This window comes from Lonchura striata, chromosome 12 (genome assembly GCF_050655825.1).
Source record: "Lonchura striata isolate lonStrDom1 chromosome 12, ASM5065582v1, whole genome shotgun sequence".
Lineage (NCBI taxonomy): Eukaryota > Metazoa > Chordata > Aves > Passeriformes > Estrildidae > Lonchura > Lonchura striata.
In genome coordinates, this window is record NC_140714.1 from 22,445,090 (window position 1) to 22,467,530 (window position 22,441).

General features: G+C 43.7%; 1 protein-coding gene across 1 annotated transcript in view; it reads right to left on the bottom strand.

The window, feature by feature from the left end:
• Positions 1-22,441, bottom strand: part of NUP210 (nucleoporin 210) — a 47,523-nt gene that overhangs the window by 18,469 nt on the left and 6,613 nt on the right. The window contains exons 2-20 of the mRNA XM_077786041.2: positions 21,460-21,620; positions 20,551-20,682; positions 19,634-19,730; positions 17,972-18,122; positions 17,534-17,666; positions 16,652-16,810; positions 16,125-16,193; positions 15,724-15,830; positions 14,580-14,720; positions 13,314-13,451; positions 10,473-10,628; positions 8,959-9,157; positions 8,238-8,383; positions 7,113-7,334; positions 5,727-5,900; positions 4,585-4,777; positions 4,208-4,314; positions 1,965-2,069; positions 1,733-1,834 (exon numbers count right to left, since the gene is read on the bottom strand). Coding sequence (XP_077642167.2) covers positions 1,733-1,834; positions 1,965-2,069; positions 4,208-4,314; positions 4,585-4,777; positions 5,727-5,900; positions 7,113-7,334; positions 8,238-8,383; positions 8,959-9,157; positions 10,473-10,628; positions 13,314-13,451; positions 14,580-14,720; positions 15,724-15,830; positions 16,125-16,193; positions 16,652-16,810; positions 17,534-17,666; positions 17,972-18,122; positions 19,634-19,730; positions 20,551-20,682; positions 21,460-21,620 — 2,692 coding nt within the window. The remainder of the gene's footprint in view (positions 1-1,732; positions 1,835-1,964; positions 2,070-4,207; positions 4,315-4,584; positions 4,778-5,726; positions 5,901-7,112; positions 7,335-8,237; positions 8,384-8,958; positions 9,158-10,472; positions 10,629-13,313; positions 13,452-14,579; positions 14,721-15,723; positions 15,831-16,124; positions 16,194-16,651; positions 16,811-17,533; positions 17,667-17,971; positions 18,123-19,633; positions 19,731-20,550; positions 20,683-21,459; positions 21,621-22,441) is intronic.

Here is a 22,441-nt window from a genome sequence, read left to right on the forward strand (position 1 = left end):
AGTTTTAATAAAGGTCAGCTTCCAGAAGAGCAGCAGCTCCCAGAGAGGGTGGCTAACACAGGGGTTGGGCAGCAGGGCAGGGGAAGTGGCATAGGGAGGCAGCTGGAATGGAGCTCAGCTGGGCTGGGAGACCAGAGAAAGCAAACAGGGAAAAGGGCAAGCAGGGCTACTGCAACTCTTAAAACTCTTCCTGTCTCAGCAAACTCTGCTCTTCTCCTCTCCCATTATGTGCCCAGTGGCTCCCAGTATCCAGGGATATTGCACTGGTGACCACCCTTCACTCTTCCCCTGCTACCACCCACCCATGCCCAGAGAAGCTGCTGCATCAAAACCTGAGGGAGAGCTACAGAATTCCTCCTTGGCAGTCCCACTGAAAAGTCTGGGAATCACTGCTCCAGACAACTTGAATTTAGTTTCTCACAAGAGTTTACTGCCAACTCATCCTCTGTCAACTTGGCTGCACTGGTACCTGCCATGGCGGCAGCCTTACAGAGCCTGCTGATTTCCCAGGCCATTCTGCTGCTTCCATGGAAAAACCCAGGGCTTGTACTGGGATGTAACCCAAGCACAGCACACAGGGCTAACAAACCTGCCAAATGTGTGTGGAGTTGCGTTTCTTAAAAAATGTGCTGAATGTGGACTTCTCTCTCCTTTAATCTGACAGGCAGTTAAATCTCTTCCTACACTTCACAAAGCCTGTCTTGCTGTCACTGCTCCACTCCTGAATTCCAGACAAGAGCACTGAACCTATCTCATGTACATCAGTTAAACCCATCAGGGAGACCTGACTAAAAATGTATTAAGAGTTTGAATAGTGTACTATGTACAAAAAACTCCTCATCTCTTCTACTTTTTTCTCACCTCTGCGCCTAGTTGGAAAAAATATTCCCACCTCACACTTACAATAGTTAGAGACAATTAAAATGTTCCACAAATTCTTTTGATATTCTAATTTCCACCTTAGTTATCACTATTTCACAACTTTATCAGCATTACTTTTTAAAAGACAAACCTGTAAATTATAGTTTTATAAAAACCACCCTTTAGAGCAACTTGTTTCAAGTTCTTGCCTAATGAAAGCAGCAATGCAAACAGAGTTTTATTGGTGTTCACTGCAGAATGCATTTCATATCCCAGGCCTGATGAAGTCAAGCACACTTGCTCTTTATTGGCATCTTCTAGTGGAAAAGTGCATTAGAAACTTCATATGGAGATCAGAATAAACTCTTTAATAGATATTCATTCACAAAAACAGGATGCAATACTGTGATTTAAAAATACCCTGAAACAACACTATAGGATAGAAGAATTTGAAACCTTCAAAACTACTAGCCCACAGAAAATACTCCAGTATTACTCTGGAAACCAATTAATCTTATGGGTAGCATCTGAATAATTCTGTCATGTTACTCTTTGTGGTATGTTTGTGAAATCAGGAACATTTTACTATAAAGTTGTAATGGGTGAAGTACTTGGAACTGGCTTTTACCTTATACAGGGAACACAAGTGCATCAAAGCTGTAATGAAACAATTTCCTGTACCTAAGACTATACCAGAAAGTGCCAGTGCAAAGATCCCCTACCTGAAGCACAACCGTGACAGGCAAACACATCCAAAATGCAGCTACTGCCTCTGTATTCACACCTGCTGCAAAATGCCCAGGAGTGCTGAAGCTGCAGACCAATAACCTGGTTGGCAAACAGGTGTAAAACCACAAAATACTGCACTCACCAAAGCAATGCCTTGGGTCTCTTCATGTGTCACTCTTACAATATTTGGCACACTGGTATTAATGAAAAAATATCCAGAACCTTGTTGGATGAGAAGTTCTGCCTGCAAAACCAGAAAAACATCCTGAATTAAGATTGTATCTTTCCAGTAAAGCTGTCTCCTCACACACCCTCTTCTGTAATGTGTGATGTTTTCCTCCCTGCAGCTGGAAAGCAGCAGAGTAACTCCTCACCTGGATGTCAGGGTGGTTGTAGATGGAGAGCCCAGTGGGGCTCACTTTCACATCTTCCACAAGCACCAGTTCAATGGTGGCAGGCCCTGGGAGCACAGCCTCGTGCTGCAAGAACAATGGTAGCAGTTACAGAAAGAGGCACAACACTGCAGAGTCCTGTGTGTGCAGGGAGGATGTTTAAAGCAGGCAACCAAAGCTCAGAGCACAGGCTGAGGGATGAGATGCCCACAAGATCCAGAGGGCTCAGTCAGTCAGCACAGGGAAGGGCATCCTCAGGGCTGCTCTGTTCTGCACCCTTGGCACAGGCAGAGGACCAGGGCCCAGCACTGCAGCATCAGTGAATGATGTCTGACAAGCACAGACAGGGTATTAACTCTGAGCCACGGCCCAAGTTCATACAGAATGATAAGGAACATGCACAAGGTGTTCTAGCTCTAACTCATCTTTTCATGCTTCTTAGCAGGCCACCAAAAGAAATTCTTCCTTAAATGTAAGTACATGAATACTGGAACAAATGCAGCTTTAATCACTCACTCATAACAACATTAGCTCAGAAAAGGAAAAGATTTCTAGAGGAAGTCAGTACTCTGTACCCATTTCACCTCATTAGTAGAATTATTTCCTTGATATAGAAAGGATGTGATCTTTCCCTAATGGCATAATAGGGTGTTCCACTTAAGCATGGAACAACAGTCAAGACATCTTAATATCCCATCTACTAGATTTCTGTTTGTGTTTTTGGCTGCAAGAAAGGAGAATGGGCAGGTTTGAAAGCAGAGCAGAGCAGCCCATTGCTGATGTACTTGAAAAATGCACCCACGTCACCTCATTTAAAACAAACAACTCATTCATGAGCCCACAAAGTGCAGCAGGACTGGCATCTACAGAGTCCTCCTAAATTTAAACACAGAGAATAGAACTTAAGAATATGCCAGTGTTCTCTGAACTCAAGGCAAAGTTTACAGCAGTCTCTTTACTAATTATTTCAAAAAGTAAGAAAGAATATATAATACTGGCTTAACAAAGCAGAGCACAGTGAACTACAAAATAATTGTAGAACATCAAGTATCCATATTACAGCTCGATTTCTAAGAGAGAAAAAAAAAAAAAGAAACACAACCAAATATCTCAAATATCTTCAGCAGCAAAGTAACTGTGTCTCTGCAGTAATTCTCATTAAGCCACAGTCAAATGCTTCAGGGGAAATACATCTGCACCATGCTTTCCCAACATGAAAAGAGTGGAAACCTCACAGAAAAGTCAAGAACCAGGTGGCAAAAAAGATCACCTCTCAAAGAATTTACTAAGCAGATGCCACACCTGGGCCAAGCTGAGAAGAACCTGGCCCACAGAATATTTCACATTACTGGTGCCCATCTGCTACCTGCTCTGAGGTAAACCCTGTAACCTCTCAGTGCATATTTAACTTTTTGCCTCAAGTATGTTTTCAAGGTACTGCATATAGTTCAAATCCACTTAAATCTTGCTAACAAGATTAAACAGAAATTACAGTTAGGAAGCAGAATATTTTAAGAGTCAGTTATTGCACATGTCAGGTTATTCCACAGGCTGAAACCTGCCCTTATATTCAGCTTACAAAAGTGACATACACAGAAAACTGCCAGCTATTTACACCTGCCCTCTTTGCTCATCATCATCACCTTTTACTGTCTTTCTTCCCTAGCTTGAGTATCAACACACTAAGTATTTCAGGGAATGACTTTTAAAATGAGAGCCTGGGCTTATGGCTGGCATCAGAAAGAAAAAAAAAAGAGAGCATCAGTCAGAGCCCAGAATAACACATGGGCCATATAAGGAATCAGTCAGCTTTTGCTTTGCTCATGCAGAACTTTCCCACCCAGCTCTGCAGGGGCAATAATCCATTTGCTTTCCCCAGTGACAGCTGCATGAAGCACATGGCTGCTTTAGTGAAGGACAAGCAGCAGAGATTCATTAAAAAACCCTAAACTGAAACAAAACCAACTGAAACACTTCTCTGTAATGCCCTTGCTCAGATGGTTAAAAATCTCCCAAAGAGTTGGACAAATTTGATTTGGATAGCAGCACCTAGCGCACAGGAAAGCAGGAAAACCATGAACCAGTATCAAACCTCTGCAGAATGAACCAGACTGCACCAGGGAGCTGCCTGATTTGTACAGTACTGTGGGGGGGGGGGAAATAAAGCCACCAGAACACTGGGCATTGACCACAGGGAAATGGCAAATCCCCCCAGGTACTGTTACCGGTGTTTGGGCTCTGGCTGCCTTCAGGTGGGGCTGCTGGAATCCAGTGGCAGTGGCAGAGATGGCAGCAGTTCCAAACTCACGGTCAGCTACCACAGTTTGTAAGCCTAGAATGCAACAAAGATGAGAAATACACTCAGCTCCTCTAGGCTCATTCTCATCAGACAAGAACTTTCTCTCTCAACACAGGTTCTAGACATTGGACTTGGTTCCTTTTTTCTCCTCTCTTTAATAGCACACACTAAAAAATGCACATTGATGTTAAACTGAAGTATGACTGCAGATTACAGTAATTTCTTTAATCAAGATCAGACACTGCCCAACAGATTTAATCTGGACCTTCAAACAAAGAAATGCTCATTTCAGCCCACTCATACCATGCATTTTCTTCTGACCATTGCTCTCCTCCTTCAGAGTCAGCTCCATTGGCAGCTCCGCCTCAATACGAGCAATGGCCTTATTTGTGGATAACCACACAATACTAAGGGAGCTGAAGTTATCAAATTTCCTGCCTTGCTGATCATAGGCAGCCAACTCCAGCACTGGATTGTGGTAATTGGAAACAGGAACCTGAAAAAGAAGGAATATTTTGAACTGAACAGATACAACAGGATTTTTTAATCATTAAAAAAAACATGTGCTGAGTTCCATGAGGTTTGTTACAACATCAATGCATAAGGAATGTTCATTAAAAGGAGCCATCAGTGCAAGGCATTCAGCTGTGCTCCAACAGCCCTGAGATTATCTCAGCTGGTCAGAGCATAGTGCTGCTTATACCAGGTAGGTTCAGGTCCTGTATGGACCGTTTAGAGTTGGACTCCATGATCCTTTTGGGTCCCTTCCAACTCAGACCATTCTGTGAATCTCTGAACTATAAGGGGGTTTTACTGGAGCATGGCTTTGGGGTTTTTTAGCCAGTGAATTACCTTAAAAAACCACCAACAACAAAATTGAACCACAGCTCCATGAAATTGTTTTTAAAATTCAAATAAATGATGACAAACACCGCTGTTTGTTAAAGCTCAAAATTCTGGTGTTGCTCTGGTGAAATGCATTAGCAACAGCAGTGCACCAAGGTAAGCTGACACATAATGGAGCCAGAAAAGCAGGTGAGCTCTGAGGTGGCTAACAATACACAAAAGTCTCCATCTCCTCTTCTTATTACATAGAAGTTCTTTAAAATGATTCATTTTAGGGAAGGAGGATGACTTTTACATTTGCCGGGGAATATTAACACAACCAAATGTGGCTTACTCAGCAGCCAACATGTGACAATACCTGTTAGCAAGAAAAACAGAATAGCAAAGTTCCTTATGCCTGATAATCGACACGTTTCTCTTGTCCATTTACTGCAGGACTCCCCCAGCCTGCTCTGTGCAGGGCCCCCAAGGGCACAGTGTGGCCACAGCACCAGTTACTGCTCCTCTTGCAGCAGCTGCGATGTTTCACACATGGAGCTCCAAACACTGAGTTTTCTGCTCTAAGAACACCTTCTTCTCCTGACACTTCCCAGGCTTACCAGTTGCTTGCTCTGCTGGAGCAAAGGGCAGGAGAGAGCAAGCTGAGGGCTGCCATAAACAGGGATCAAAGCCAGCCGGGAAGGGAGAGCACAGATGAGCTTCACCACAGCAGGCTCAACCACTGGGAAAGGGTTGGTGACTGTGGGGCTGTTTCCAACTGTTAAGGTAATAACCTGAAAACAGCAAATGAGGAAAGAGTTTAGTTCAGGCACACTGTATTTCCACAGGTCTCAGTTACACTGTGATATCAGAATGAAAAGCAAAAATACAGTGCTTGGGGATATACAGCACTATTAAGACACAGGAAGATGTAAAAGAGGGAGCACATCTCAAGAACAATTCTTTATCACTATGAAAGTACTGTTCCTGGGAACTCTTTCCTCGGTGTTCATGTTCATTACTATCAAATTTGATTCAAACAACAAATCTCATGTAACTGAGAATGGAAACTGCAGGTGTTCTTGCAGAGTGAGAACAGAACAGCTCAAAGGCAGCATTTATAGCCACTTCAGTGTGTTTAAAAACATCTTATCTTTTATTTTACACTCCTTTTCTAGCCTTCAGCAAAGTGAAGTGGATCTAAAAGCAGAGAAGGCTGAGGCAGCTCTGGTCACCTGCCCCATGCCCCCACGCACTGGTGCTGGGCAGAGCCATGCAGGTGTGATGTGCTGGGGACAGCCAGCCTTGCACAGACCTGCACACCAACAGCAAGGCCTGTTCCTTTGGAATCTGCACTGACAGAAACAGCTCCACTTTGCAAAGTGAGGAAATCAGTGGAACTTGGCAGCCCCACCAAAATGCTTAAGCCTTGCAGAATTGCAGAAGAACACTATATTGAAGCTAAAAGCTTCATGGGCTGAGGGGGGTGAGTAAAGCAGGAGAAATCACTTCTGTATGTTGGAGAGAACAAAACCAAGTGGAAAATGAGCACAGCCACGCTCACCAAGGCTGCACAGAGAGTAGAGCAGTCAATTCCTGGGGCTGCCATTTGTTAGAATAAACAGAATTACACTGGAAGGTAACACAGTTAAGAGAAGCAGGTCAGACAGAGGAGTCAGCCTGCTCAGTAACCTTCTGCTCTGATCCTGTTCATGCAAACTGAACCTGCACTCATTAGGATGTTCAATGCATCCCACAACACAAGGCTTCCACAACTTGGGTTTATACTGCAATAAACCCATCATAAACCACTTTTTAATGTAATGCTGTGAAATGCTCACTCTAAAATCTGCATCAAAATGCATAAACAATGTGCTTACCCAAGTTCTTTACTGGCTCATTATAAAAGCATCTAGCTACATAACAGGCATATGGCACCATAAATCTGTCTGGAGCCAGTTCTCAGCACCTGATGGAGGGCAACAGCAAGCCCTTCTGGCACTCACCTGCTCTCCCAGGCTCCTGCACAGCACCCTAACCCAGTGCTGGTTGCTGTTTCGAGGTGTGGCATGTTCAAGTAAAGAGGAGGCAATGCTTTCTGCATCCTCAGCAGCAACCTTCCTGAAGAACTTGGAAGGTTCTTGGACCCATGGCCTCGGTCCTCCTTCAAACAACACATCCTTGGAGGAACCCAAAGTCACTAAAGCGACTGATGGTGGATCGATAGCCTGTAATCAATTAATTAATTGAAAATTAATCATCTATTTACACTGTTTGGTTGTGCTCTGCAAAATAAACCTCCTTCTGAGTGGAACAGCTATACCTGGATAAGGCTGTGATTTCTCCCATGCAGTGGTTTGTCAGCACACTTAGAGAAAAACAGAGATGCACCAAAATCCACAAGGATTCTGTCCAGCTGGATTAGATTCAAAGCAAGCAACAGATCCAAAGACAAGTTTTAGCTGCCTTTTAATCACATCTCTCTCATGAAGAATTACATCAAAAGGGAGACCCTTAATATATTCTTCTGAGCACAGAGAGATGGTATTCTGCTATACTTTTAAAGAAGTATTTAAAATGGATGAAATTATGTCAAATTGTACTTTCACTTGCCAGTGCTCTCTCCAGAACAATTCAGTGTATGTAGTTATTCTCCTACACAAGTTTTACTTCAAACCTGTCTAACAAATTTTGCACTGATGTGCATCCCTGTTTCAGCCTGTGTTGTTCACCACCACAGCAGTTAACCTGACATTTAGTGCACAAAAGCCTTTCCAGTTTGTGTTTCACAACATCACATTTCATTAATTATAAACACAAATCCGTAGTATTTGCGCTAACTTTTTTTTCCATATTGAGGGAAAGCTATGGTGAAATACTCAGACTTCAGCCTGCAGTCAGTGCTAGGCTTCTGCAGATGAGGCAACAAAGCAGCCTCTTCTGTATTTCCATCTATTGACCCTGCACTCAGCTTCTTTCTTATTTTCTTCACTGAACCAGCCAGTGGTGGAATGTAAACCCACCCACCTCAGTTTTTCAAACCTATTCCTTGCATAACCTGCTCCCTGTCATGTAAAGGTGCTTCAGTGCTGGATCCTGGATCTCTCCAGGAGCAGGGGAAGCAGACTCACTCTCAGCGGGAGATAAGCGGCGATGGCGATGCTGGCACTGAGGCGCACGTGCCCGTGGGTGTACACAACCACCAGCCTGGTGTACCCCTGAAATTCAGCCTTCAGTCTCACTCCACTGCAAAAATCAGCAGCTGGCTTAAGTCTTCCTGTCAGATAAATGAAAAATATACAAGAGCTTATTTGGAAAGAAATGCCCAGGCATGTTCATCAAATTCAACACAGCTGTTTGAAGGCAGCCTACCAGAAAGATGGAGAGAACTTTTTACAAGGACATGTAGGGACAGGACAAGGGAGAATGGCCTCAAACTGAAAAAGAAAAGGTTTAGACAGGATACTGGGAAAGAATTCTTGGCTGACAGAGTGGTAGGGCTCTGGCACAGGGTGCCAAGAGAAGCTGTGGCTACCCCTGGATCCCTGAAAGTGCCCAAGGCCAGGCTGGACAAGGCTTGGAGCAGCATGGGACAGGTGAAATGTGTCCTTGCCCCTTGCAGAGGGTGGGACTGGAAGAACTTTTAAGTCTCTCCAATTCAAACCATTCTGCATAAGAAAGCAAATACATCCTCAAAATAAAACTACTTGGACCCCCTCCCCTCTGAGGTTGGCAGTTCTGTGGGGATACTGTACAGAACTATGAATCAGTGATTTAAGGGAGAAGTGTGACTTGGGAGAGGTGTGACCTGTCACCAATTTAACTTCCAAACCAGGGAGGGAGTTAAAGCACCTTCAAGTGGGCTGAACACGCCAGGGTTCTCCAGCTCCACCCCCAGCTCCAGCTGTGAGCAGTCGCTCAGGGGGACCAGCTCGCCCCTGTCCACGCTGGTCCGGCCACTGATCCTCAGGGGCAGCTCCAGCACCTGCCCCACGTGTGCCTCCACCTGGCAGGAAGTGAACTCCATGGCGCTGGGCTCGCTCACGTACACCTGCCAGGGACGGAACAGGGACAGGCTGGGTCACTGCTCTGCTCCACGCCAGCCCAAGCCCAGAGCAGCTTGGTGAGCTTCCCTTTTACTGCTGCTCCTGTCATTCTCTCCTCTGCTTTGCAGACTTTGAAGTGTGGACTGCTGTGTGCTATCTCCAGGGGCTATCATCACCAGCTGGGAGAGGTTTAGCATCCATTAAAGAACCTACCTCAGACCAGAGATTTCACAGCAATCACAGCTTTTATTTGCAGGATCTTAACTACTTAATCTTCTGCAACTGGCTTCAGCATACCAAACTATATGGGACAGAATTAAAGCTGTAATCTGTGTGAATTAACTACTCCTAAACCTACTACTACTAAAAACTTACTCACTGAGGTCAGTAAACAGAACTCTGAAGAGCTGTTCACACAGAAGGCAGCTCCTAACACAGGAAAAAAAGCATTCAAAAATAACCTATTCAGATTGTGCAATACACTGCTCTGAAAGCTCACATGGTCAGAAGGTTTCTTTCTGTCTTCAGGCTTTGACTCATGTTTGAGGATAAGAAGTTTTAGCTGAAAAAATCCTCCTCCCTGTATCTCCAGCTGGTAACTGTTGCACTGCTAAAAAGCAGCATCTTAGGCTGTTCAGAGAATTATTTCAGAGTGAGTGTGTAAGCTAAATTCTGAACAGATTTTAATTCATGTCACACCCCTCCCTTTGGGCCACCATATGTACTGTTCCTGCATTCTCCTCGCTCCAAGCCACACACACTGACCACCATGGCCTAAGAACAGGGGATGGTCTGCAGAGACACCACAAAATCCCTCTTGGGAGCTATGTTTTTTATTGCCACTTTCTCCTAATTTTCCTAAAGTACTGTTTTTTCTTGGCCAACTCGGGTATTTGCAGTCCATCTGCAGCACAGTGCTCAGTTCAGTTACTTCTCCAGACAGAAATTTCCTTGTACATCCTGGTAACAACTGTCACCCTTTGGTATCAAGGGAGAGCACCCAACTATCACCCTACAAAATGAATTTCTAGTTTGGCTTGTCTGCCTAGATGGCCAGGCCAGGAGTTAATTACCATTTCCTTCTTGCACTTAAAACTTCCAACAGGGAAAAAGGCTTGCCAAGGAAATCAGGAAGGGGCAAAAATGGGAGTCAGGTTAATGCACTGGACAGTGCTGGATTCCCTAAAGCACAAACTGAAAGGAATCACTTAACCTGCCACAGGGCAGGAATTGGGAGGGGATTGCCTATGGCATTCTCAGTGCCTTTGCTGTTTCCAAAAGCCACATTCAAGAACAAGCACAGAACAATGAATCTCTTGCCTTCATTTCGCCATAAAGCAGAGGATTCCGCACGTCGAACGCCCGAATAATGCTGACCCCAGCATCACTCCCCGTGCTCATCACTCCTGTGACTGTCACTGTGGCTACTGCCTGGTTAGAAGAGGACCAGCTGAAGTTGCCACTTCCACCCTGAGCCTGAAATACAGAGGGAAAATCTTTCAAACATTGAATCAAGTACATGCTTTTCACATTCCACAGCTTTGGATACCTTGCGTGAAAACCAGGAATGCACTGAGAATAGGACGTACAAATAAAATAGCACCTCAGAACTTGATAAGCAATAGAGAGATGAGAAGAGTTCTACCTTTCGTTTTAATTTCAGCTTCTTTCACACACCAAAACAAATGTCAAAAGTTCCATCAGAGTAAAACACGGGTGAACACGAGCTATTTTAAAATGTATATTGTTTTAATTTCTTTAACTTCCTCAGCATTTTCTTTAACCTATTTCAGAATTAAAAATGAACAAGGTGATAAATCTTCTCTAGAGGGACAATGTGGAAAACAAACAAATCTAAATTATGCAGGAGCTTAGCTAGTAATTTTTACCAGGGAAAGAGAAAAAAAAGAAAATGAAGAGGAGGGTCATTTCCCATCTTCCTTTCTTGGAGCACATGCACAATCTGATTACAGAAGGACACAGACAAATAAACAGGCAGAGGTGTGTTACAGGAGATGCATGGGATGTGGTGAGAAAGGCTGAAAGAATCCAAGGGCTCAGCATATTTGTAAAGGTGTTTCAGTTGAAACAGGGAGATGAGCAGAAAACATAAAAAAGAAATACCCAATTCTTAATGACTATGAAGTCTCAGGTCCCTGCCATAAACCCCAGACATGTCACTACGCTTTCTGTCTCTGACAGTCAGTATGCACTGAGGAGAGAGAGGAAGGGTAAAGCAGCTTCCCATGCAGCTTCACCATTAGCCAGAGCCTGGCAGGAGCTCCACACTGCTACCTGGGAGCAGTGCCCTCCCCAGGAACCTCCACGTGCCCACCTCGCACAGCTGCTCTGCACCTCTCATGCCTGCGCCGAAGGAAGGCAACAGAAACCATCTCATTGGCACAAAGATGAACAAAGCAACCCCCAACAAACCAGACAGCTGCCAAAGGAAAACCTGCTAGGCATTCTGGTACCATCTGGAGGGAGTTACTTCAGCTATCAACAGAATTTGGCTAGATCCAAAAGTCCCTTTCTATTTATTTTCAGAAAAACTTTATTCATCCATTTGAAATAGCCTGACTGAAGCTATGCAGTGGGAGGCAAACTCTGATGGAGAGGCAGGAACAGTTGAGCTGTGTGTATGCTGTTGAGCAGGTGTATTGTGGAATCTAGAGACCAGAAGAAAGGTCTCAGTTTCAGCAAAATTTAAATCTTCGGAGAAAAAAGGTTCTATGTTTTTATAGGAAATCATCAGAGTAAAGTAAGAACAGTGAGACAATAATTGCAGTAACATGAAGGAATGCTGTCTAGTGAAATACTTCATTATATAAGCAAGATAAGGTGAGAATAGAACTGTGAAAGTGGTAGGAAACAAAACCACATTTTCTTTCCTTTACTGGGAAAACTCCAGCAGAATTATGAAGTACTGCAAATGCAGACTTAGTACTAAGAATTTTTGCCACACTCTGCTGGTATGGTCAGGAATAGCACGAAGTAAACCAAACTAATCCCACAGAACAGACAAGTCGAGTTATGCAGGGCTTTACTCAGTGTAGCTGCCCTTAAACTCACACTGGAGAATGCAATTTAATCCTGTGAGATTGATTCTCTCCATGGAGTCACTGAATCAGTAAGGCTCTAAAAGACCTCTGAGATTATCAAGTCCACCACTGAACCATGTCTTCAGGTCCCACACCCCATAATTTTTGAGCCCTTCCAGGGCTCGTGACTCCACCACTGCCCTGGGTGGCCTGTGCCATGGCTTGACAACTCCTGTGAAAAAATTTTGTCTAATATCCAAGCTAAACATGAGGATGTTTCCTCTCATCCTATCCCTTGTTACCTGGGAGAAGAGCCTGGCACCAAGTGTCCTGCTGCCTATTTACTTATAGTTTACTTAACACAGATCCAACACTGAGCACTACTTTATGCTAAAAGGGAGAGGTAGGAGTTGTGCATCCAACACCTGAGTGCAGGGTCTGGGTTTCACTGGCCTGGGATAAGAGTCTGGGCTGAGAAAGCACAACTTTCTTTTCCCTACTTAGACTGGAGATACTGGATACTGGCATACAAACCATTTGCTTCATGAAGCAAAAGGAATAACTGACAGCTTGGGAGCAGAGACACACCTAGTAAACATGGAAATCATCCCTTCTGTAAATAAGCTGTGGCCTTTGCCTCCCTGGAACTTTGTATTAGGAGCACAAGGTGTGTGGCCACTGAGGAATACTGATGTCCAAGGCTGGCAGAGTGCTGCAAATTAATCTTGTCATGCCCTTCTTTGTAGTCACTTCACACTCCCATTCATATTTCCCATCCTTGCCAGCAAAGGGCAGCTTCTAATGATTGCTGTGGATCTTTGCATGTAAGATGCTCCTGGAATTCCAAACCATTCCAGGCACAGGTGCGTGGTGCATGCATAAGGGAGAGAGGAAGACAAGAGGTACAAGTCAGTGGGGTTTTTATGTTTGTTGGTTTCTTGGTGCTTTTTTAAAACTGCATATCAACTCCTGTAACTAACGTCCCATGAAGTTCCTGCAAGTTACATTTTGGATGCCACTGTGCCTGAAGTATCCACAGTCAGCCCTAGCTCAGTGGTGTCAGGCCTCAGTGTGCCTGCCTGAGTTACACACCCTGCAGCTGGGTACTTCTTTGGCATACCTGGATGGTGTACTGGTAGACTCCTGCTTTTGCCTGCCAAGGAAACATCAGAATGCTGGGTACAAGCAATATTGGAACATGGATCTCCACATCCTGCTGGTTTCCCACTGGAACTGGTAAGGTGTGAACACCTCCATCCTGCAAAGTGCAAAACCACGGTGTTATAAATGGCACCACAGAGCTTCCCAGAGTTAATGTTTAGTCCTTAGGTACAGACATGTTCTTGAAAACATCTCAGAGAGGAAGGAAAACTATTTAGGACCACTTATGAACAGAGCTCCCAGTGAGCAAATAGCTCCTGGCAGCAAGGTGTGCCACTGTACTAAAGGAGTGCTATTGTTATGAAGATCCAGGTGCCCACATTAATGTAAAAGGCAAGAAAAAAGATACTCTTTCATTGCTCCTATTTTGAGACCTCATTTGGAGAACCAATCTGGAGGCTCAACACCTATATTTACTCTTTGCTCATCCACTGTGTACAAAATTCAGCCTGAAAGAGCCCTTGCTCAGCCCTCCCTCCCAAACATTGGCCTTCAGAGCTCTGCTGTCACTGCAGTGCTACAACCCTCTGGCACAACACACTGTTACTGCATTTCTGAGGGAAAAACAACTCTCAAGGGATGCTCTTCCACTGAAGAGAACATCTCTGACACACAAAATGACTGAGGTGTATCACATTGAAGGAGCTACTAAATCCTGCCCAAGGAATCACTAAATTGATTTTACAGCAAATGGGTTGAAATGTTGAATTTTCAAGCAAAAGCAATTCACTTCCACACCACGTGCCCTAGTTAGCCATGTGCAGGCTGATAAATTTTGGCAAATTGTCATTTCAGAGTTTAAGGGCACTTACCAACTGACAGCAAACTTCCCCAATGTAACTGACTGCAGAACAAGGTCAGGGTATGAGTGATGATCCTACCACAATAAAGTGTAAAATTCCCTCAGCCTGTGAGAGGCCCCTTGCCCAGCACAAGGATCTGCCACAAGAAAAGAAATCAGTGCTGTGCACCACTGCCCTAACAGGAGTTTGCCACATGCTCGGGAGCAAAATCCCACAGTCTTTAATGTAAGCAAATCCTCTTTTGACTCAATTGGCAGTTTTCATGAAGAAAGGATTTTAGAATTTGGTTCTTAATCTGTTCAAACAAAGACAGCTCAGACCCATGTCATTCTTAGGTTTCCTTTTGCCAGGAAGTCACTACTGCACAGCTCAATTATTTTTAGGCCTACCAGTGAAGCAGAGGAGTTTTCACACAGACACACCTGGTCAACAACTGATGTCAGTGCAGCATCAATCGTGGTCTGACCTGCCTTTACAGCCCTCACATAATGACAGGACCCATTCAGAGAGGACTGCAGCACCTCAAAGTGTTCTCCGGACAGCTGTGTATTAATTCGGATATTCTAAAACCAAAACATGAAATAGAAATTGCCACAGGTGACTGACATCAGTGGGGGACAGAAAGCCCTAAACATACAACAAGAAGTCAGTAAGCAAATGTTTAATCACACAGTTCAAAGACATGCTGCTGAAACTGATTAGAACTCTCCCTGTGGAAGTTTCAGTCTTTCAGTAAGATTTTACCTTTAGAGACATTAACTCCACAGAAAGTTTCTTTTTAAATTACCAGCAACATGTAATTTAACATGAAAGTACCCATATTTATATCACTAAGTAGTTCATGTTTTACAGTATTTTTCTAATTTTTTCCTTCTTCAACACAAAAGAACACATGAATATACTCTCTCAAAGGCACACTACTGAGCTCTAGATCAAACTCAGATCTGTATCCCAAAAAGCAATTATGGGCAAATAAAATAATATTCCCCTAGATCAAATACTCTCAAAAGCAGTAATTCAATAAAATTTTTCTTGTTGCAACTGAATTATTTAAATTTCGTTCCCTCTGCAGTTTAAGAACTATGTGTATTTGGTACCTGGTATATAGGATTAAGGAAGAAGCCCTTCCCTGTGAGGGTGGGCAGGCCCTGGCACAGGTGCCCAGAGCAGCTGTGGCTGCCCCTGGATCCCTGGCAGTGCCCACGGCCAGGCTGGACACTGGGGCTGGGAGCAGCCTGGGACAGTGGAAGGTGTCCCTGACCATGGCAGGGGTGGCACTGGGTGATTTAAGGTTGCTCCAAGCCCCATCCAACCTAAAAGACATTGCCCAACTTCCATTTTTTTTCTACAGCACTTCAGACTCCAATAACTTCACATGAATCACCCAGAGTTCTTTGTTTTTAAAAAGTAACAACAACAAAACAAAGGAAAAAATGAAGAGGCAAGAAACAACAAGCTTTGCTCTGTCCTGTCTCAATGTAAATAAGAAACAAGTCGAATAATTCCAAAGCAAGTCAGGATTTAGGAGACAGTCACAGAAAAAAGTATCTAAACATTTCAACTTACATCAGATAAATACACCTTATTGCTTGATGTATCATACACGTCAACTGTAATTTCATAAAGTCTGCCTGTTTCCAGGACCCATCTGTCACCTGGATGAACTGTAAATCCTGCAAAACAGGAAATATTGAACAGCACAAACCAACAGCCTCTTTATCTAATGGAGAAAAGCATTTTGCTTCTGGTGCCCACACTCTGCAGATGAACATTCATTATTTTAAACTGCTGACTACAGAGATAAAAGAAAGTACGTAAAACCTATTTCACACTGAGCTACTTTTATGAATAAAATTCCTTTTCTGTGAAAGCTAACGCTGAACGGAAGCGTGGAGATACAGCATGAAAATCACAGAGACAAGGCCAGAACTTGCATGATTCAGCCAGAAGACTGCAGCAATACCAACCCAAATATGCAGGAGCTACCACACAGACAGTGCTGCTGGGCAGCCGGGACACCCCCTGCATGCGGATACCTGCGGCTCAGTCAAGGAACACATGGCTCAGCACGAGCCAAGATCAGCATTCTCCTGGGACTCCTCAAGCCTCTTTGGCTATTCTAAAGCTAAGTGTGCACTGCAAATAAACGTTCTCCCCACTTCACTGCAGGACAGCGAGCACTTTGGAGAGATCTCACTAGAGAATATAATGACTGCAATGTAAACATTAAATAAAGCCCCATACATTTCTACAGTAACTGAGGGGAACAGACATGATTTAAGTGATCTTTTGCCAACTCAATTTGGTAAAGCATTCCAAGGCATCAGACAGCTGTGCTGAGACTGAATTCACAGCAGTGCTGCTTTCCACAGCTCCTGATTTCCAGACTCTCAATACAAATGAGGATAACTTGATCCTTCTGTGTTGCCAAGGGTGGAAAGCTTGTCTCCTGCCACAGAGTGGTGGCTGGAGAAGCATTCCCAAGGAAGGATACTCTTGTGCACCAGGATGAGCTTGGTTTGGCCCTGCTGCAACGCAGTCACCGTGGATGTTGCCTGGTCCAGCTTGGCAACTGGCTGGGAGGGATCTCCCTTGGGATGGAGGATGTTGTTCTGGAGCTGCAGCTCGTACTGCTCTGATGGCATTGCTATTTCTGAATGTGAAACAAAACATAGGAAACAATAAAAGCAGGTGTGGCAGTGGCTATCTGCTGCTAATTATTGCTGATTCTTTTTTACTGATGCCTAGTGCACAGATTAAATCAATATTTCTAGTGGCTTGTAAAAATAGCACTTCTGTCCTCACATCACACACACACAGAACGAGTTTCTTGGCAAATTTAATGTCTGTGAAACTGCAATTCCCAACTAATATCATCTCGGTATTTCAACCTAACATTCAACTGATTTCCAGCTTCAAAAGAAAAAAAAAGACAAAAGGGAAAAAAGGAGAGAAAACTCAAGGCACTGCATTTTGAAATGGGCATAAAGCCAGATAATCCACATTTATAAAGGCTTCACTTTGTGGAGCAAATCCATTTGCCAATAAAACATTTTCTGTTAGAGAAGTTACTAATCTAAATTTGATTTAAGCAAGAAAGTCAGTCAATTCCTTAGTGACTGTCAACAACTAAAATGACAGTGTTAGCTCTCATTTTAAGTTACCCCTGTCTCCACATCCTTGACAAATCTGCAAGAGTATATTCTTAAGAGTCACATTTTTTTGATGGAAAGAACTAAACAGCTCTATCACTGTGTGCCTTAGGAAAACAGTATTAAACATTAACATAGTAGTTCAAATACAATTAAAAATTTCTCAGCTGTTAAAAATTCACACAAAGCATTAAAAAATAAGAAAAAAAGAGAATAGAACAAACCTGTGATCTTCCTTTGCCTCAGTTTCTGAACTCTGTACTGAATTGATGTTCCCACCAGAAGATAAATGTCATATGTTGGATTTAAAAAAATGTTTTCCAAAATAAGCAATCTGATTTCTGCAGGCTCTACATTCTGTTGATAGAGGGGGAAAGAAAAGTAACCACATTAAAAGGAGCTCATTTGTTTGAAACAGACCATGAAGCAGGAACTTAGAATCTGGAAGTGAAAAACATTATTTGCTGCCATTTTATTTTTATTATTTGGCTCTTTAGTTTCATCTTGACTTTTGTCACAACAAAATGCAAGGGACAGTGAATGATACAGAGATCTGCTCTGTGCACACAGTGCAAGAATGAAGAAAAAATTCATGTCGATATGAAGATCATTTTGGAGACTACAGAAAAACAGATGCTCATTCACACATTCAGAAATCTTACCTTATAGATGCTTTCCTGAAGTCTTGCCTTTAATTTACAACTCCCTGTTTTCATTCCAGACACCAGAATGGTATCTCCTTGCTTGGAAACTTTTTCCATTTCCAATATATAGGAAGGTGGGATGTAAGCGGATTCTAAGAACTTGACAATACTGAAAGGTGAATCACAAAGTGAACAGAAAATTGTTAACCAACCTTTGTAAACCCACAGGGAAACACCACCAGCATCTACTCCCAGCCACTTCCATTTTAAAGCCTATTTAAGATACTTGCCTGGGACCAGATATCCCAATTTTACTCATTCTTTGAGGTATCTGCAGCTAATTTCTGTGACAGATAAGTTTGTCTGAAGCTTGCTGGTGAGCTATCACAAGACTGCACATGTTGTCTACAATTATCCCTCCAGTTTGTTCAGTAGGTGAGACTGCAAAAACTCTCTGTATTGTAGAAGAACTGATGTGCAAGACCCAAAGCTTATGTTTATAAAAGCAATAGCTCAACAAAGCCAGAACGCAACTCTGACCTCCCTCAAGAAGCCAGGATGTATTTAACAAATGACTATGAAAATAGTCTGCAAGCTGAAAACCTGTAGTAACTGTTAGAAATTTCAGTGAAAAGAGCAAAAGAGGGGGAAAGAATTTTCCATGAATGGGCAAATGACAGGAAATTTTGGAAAGAGGAGCATGTTTCACAGGGTGTCACCTTCTGCATGCATATGATCTGCTTGGCTTCATGTGCATGTTCAGAGAAAAACCAGTGGAGCCATCTGGAGAACAGTTATGGATATTAACATATTCCTGACAATTTATGATTTATTTTGCAAAGCTGCACCACCTGTAGAACATTTCTATGGTATCACAGTTATGCTAACAGTAGAGTATATATCAGTATTAGTTTGGTTAAAATCACATCAGCAAATAGTTATACTGACAAAAAAAGCTCCATATGTCCTGGTACATCCATATGTCCTGGGATATCCATTCCCACTAAGCCATTCATTCTGGCTCTCACTTGTACCTGCAGCTTCATGTGTATTATGGGCTTAGCAGGCTTTCCCCAGCCAATGCTGCTTCTCTAAGGCTGCAAAAATTAGTTTGTGTTTGCCCAGGAGCAAAGTCTTGCTGGCTCCCCCCACCCCACCTGCAGCGTATTTGGAGTGTCAGTTTGAGGATGGAAGCTGGCTGTTAACCATTCTGCTCTGTAGGAGAACTGGTTTCCCCACAAGGAATCCTCCTATTTCAACACCAGAATTAAGTGTCCACTGACACCTGAAACTCTTAAGGCTCAGAGAGCTCCTTTCTGAAATGGAAAGTAACTTTTTTTCCTTCAAAAGTGAAAAATAAAACTCTGCTGAAATCCTGAGATAACATTTTTACTGGTAAATCTTTCTTCTGCATGAGATGATTCAGAAAGATCAACAACTGCATCTGTTTATTTCTAATTATTGCATCAGAGCTACCAGAGCTGCTCACTAACACTATCAGTTAAATTAAACAGAGAACAAAGTGCCCAGGCTGCTGAGTAGGTTAAAAAAACCCAAACTGAAACAACTGACCCTTAACATTATAATTTTAGGCACCAGTTCAGTAAACTGCCTAGATGTGGGGAAGTTTTTTACGCATCAGACTGAGCCAATTTTTGAGACCAAAGGAAATTACTTTACCGTAGAGCGTTGTGGGAATCTGAGAAGCCATCAGCCTCTGGGTCTTTCACCACTGTCCAGTCAAACACCAACCCTGCCAAAGTGCTGAATGTGTTTCCTACAAACCAAACAACCAGATTAAAATAAAAATAGAGAACGAACATAGAGTCTTCCTGGAACATAAACCAGGACCTATTTCCCTGGGAAATTTCTCTATTTTATCCCTACAAGAAGAACCATGAAGTACCCTTGAATTTGCACAACACCAAGCCACAAATCCAGCACTGCACATAGGACTAAAACAAATTTACTTTTTGTTATTAACATATCACCATATTACCATACTTCACCTGACATTCACAGTTTACAAACACAGGTGGGATGGGCACAGTAACCAAAACAGTTAATTCCACCTTTTACAGCAGCTTGACACATTATTTCCCGTCAGTAGCTGTTCTAAAACTCCCTTGCTTGGAGTGTTGTGTGTGCACAAAACTTGATTGTTGTAAGCGTGGAATTCATATCAGATCATGGCTCTTTTTCTGATGCTACAAAAAGCAGAAGTTTTCTGCTCCTATTAAATAACAATGTATTCACAAATGCACTGACTCTTGTAAGCCTAAATGGTGTGTCCCAGAAGTGTTTGTGTAGTAGTTAAACAGATTGAGCAATAGGTGGCTGGTCTCAAACATCACCTCTGAACCTCCTGTCAGATACCTGACTGTTCACAAAAACATCCTTTTGCAAAATTCTTTAGACTACTTCAGCTCAAAAGAAAAAAAATAACAGACAACTTCACCATGTATGATCCAGAGAAACTCCTTAAAATTCTCCACTTGGCTTCAAACAATCAGCAGTGTGACAAATAAAGCTAGTGCATGTATCAGACAGTTAGAACTTTCAATATCTATTTAATTTCCTACAAGCAGATCTCTTACCTTCTGAATCCAAAGCATGAATTTTGAGCTCCAGCGGTGAATCCTCAAGGTAGAGCTCTCTCGTTGTGGACACAACTTGAATGCCATGAATTAAATCAACGATGGCATCACAGCGAAGCACTTGTCCAGTCACTTGAAGAGACATCAGAAAGAGCACAAGAAAGCACAACACTGGATATGGTCATCATGAACAATGATAAGTCAGGATGTACCTCAGATTTAGCCAGTGACACAAGACATGATACTGAAGGAACTGAAACTTGGTCATGACCTCAATGAAGAAATTCATGGTCAAACAGTGGCTCAGAAAGCAAGAAAAACAGTTTCCCTTCATCACTGAACTGCAGAATAAATCTGCAGAAACTCTGATCTCCATTTACACTGACAGGTACAGGTGTTGTCTGGGAGTGCTTATGCAGAGTTGCTACAGTGCTCTCATGTCCCAGAGATGACTTTTACCCACAGACAATAAACGCCCATAAACTCCTTCAGTTAGTGACTGCACGGCATTTAATTGGCCATCTGGCTTTGCCTCTGTGTCACTATAAAAACCAACCAGGTATATTGTATGACAGACACAAAAGCAACTGCCAGCTTTTCAAATACTAAGTATCTGAATTTGCGCTCGTCATTTTTATTAAATACTTTTTTCTATTTCAATCACTCCCTCTATTTGTGGATTTTTTGGGGTGGGGGTTTTAAGAATTACCTTTTTCCTGGTTTTATCATTAAAGTAATTAACACTTATCTGAGGCAAACAGAAGTGAAAACCTTTTACTTTTCAACAGCGATGGAAAGCCTAAAAGACCGTGCACAGGCACCGAAAGGTGCCTGTGCAGCTCCAGATCTCAGCTTTGCTGCCCGAGCACGGCAGGACGGGCACGAGAAGCAGCGTTAGCTCAGACTCACGTGTGTCCTCGGCGGAGATGATGGTGGTGAGGCGCGTGGGCTGCGAGGAGCGCGCCTGGACCAGCGCTCTCCGCGAGCAGAGGCAGCCGGCCGGCCCCAGCGGCTCGATGCTCGCCACCTCCAGCGGCTCGATGCTCGCCACCTCCGGCCGCGTGGACGACCTGCGGGTGGGGAGCGGTCAGCACACGGATCCCAGCAATTCACCTGGCACGTGCTGCGTGCCCAGCAGCTGCCTTGGGCAGAGCGGATGGCAGCAGCTCCTCAAGGACCCCAGCCAAGGCAAGCGTGGGCTGAGGATGGGGAAAGCCCAGGCCAGAGGCAGGGCAGGCAAGCTCACCATTCTCTCCACCACGGAATCAATCAACTTTCCCCGAAACCCATGGAGTAGTCCCAGGGTATTACTTAGTGGAGCCCAGTGTTCCCTTCCAGTGTACCAAAGCCGTCAAGAGAAAACAACAACAAAAGTTGAAGAGTTATTAAAAACCAAGCCTCTTGAAAGTAAATCTGAGCTAGCAGCACTACACATCTGAGGGGTAACTGCAGAGCCAGTGAAGTGCTGCAGCAGCCAAAGCCCTTGCTAGTCACTCCGGCCCTTCAGCCCCGTGCCCGGGCTGTGCCGGGGCCGTCCCAGCCCAGAGCCGGGCAGGGAGGGAGAGAGGCAGCGCCGGGAGCTGCTCGGGAACCCAGCCCGAAACAGCCCCCGCTGTGTGCCCGGGACCCGCTCACAGGGGCCCTTTGAAGGATTAGAACAATGAAAGCAAGCACTGATGGGTGACAAAGCTGCTCGGGAATCGCTTCTCCGGATGGCACAGCTCTGATGAAAACTTCTAGAGCAGACAGCTGCGCTATCTGCTAAATGCAGCCTAAACCAGGCACTGGATTCCCCCCTGGAATTTGGGGAAACTGGATGGCTTGGACATTTTTTCTGGAAGATGTACAAAAATGCCTACCTGGGATGTGTGGGGAAAATTCTCTAACCCAG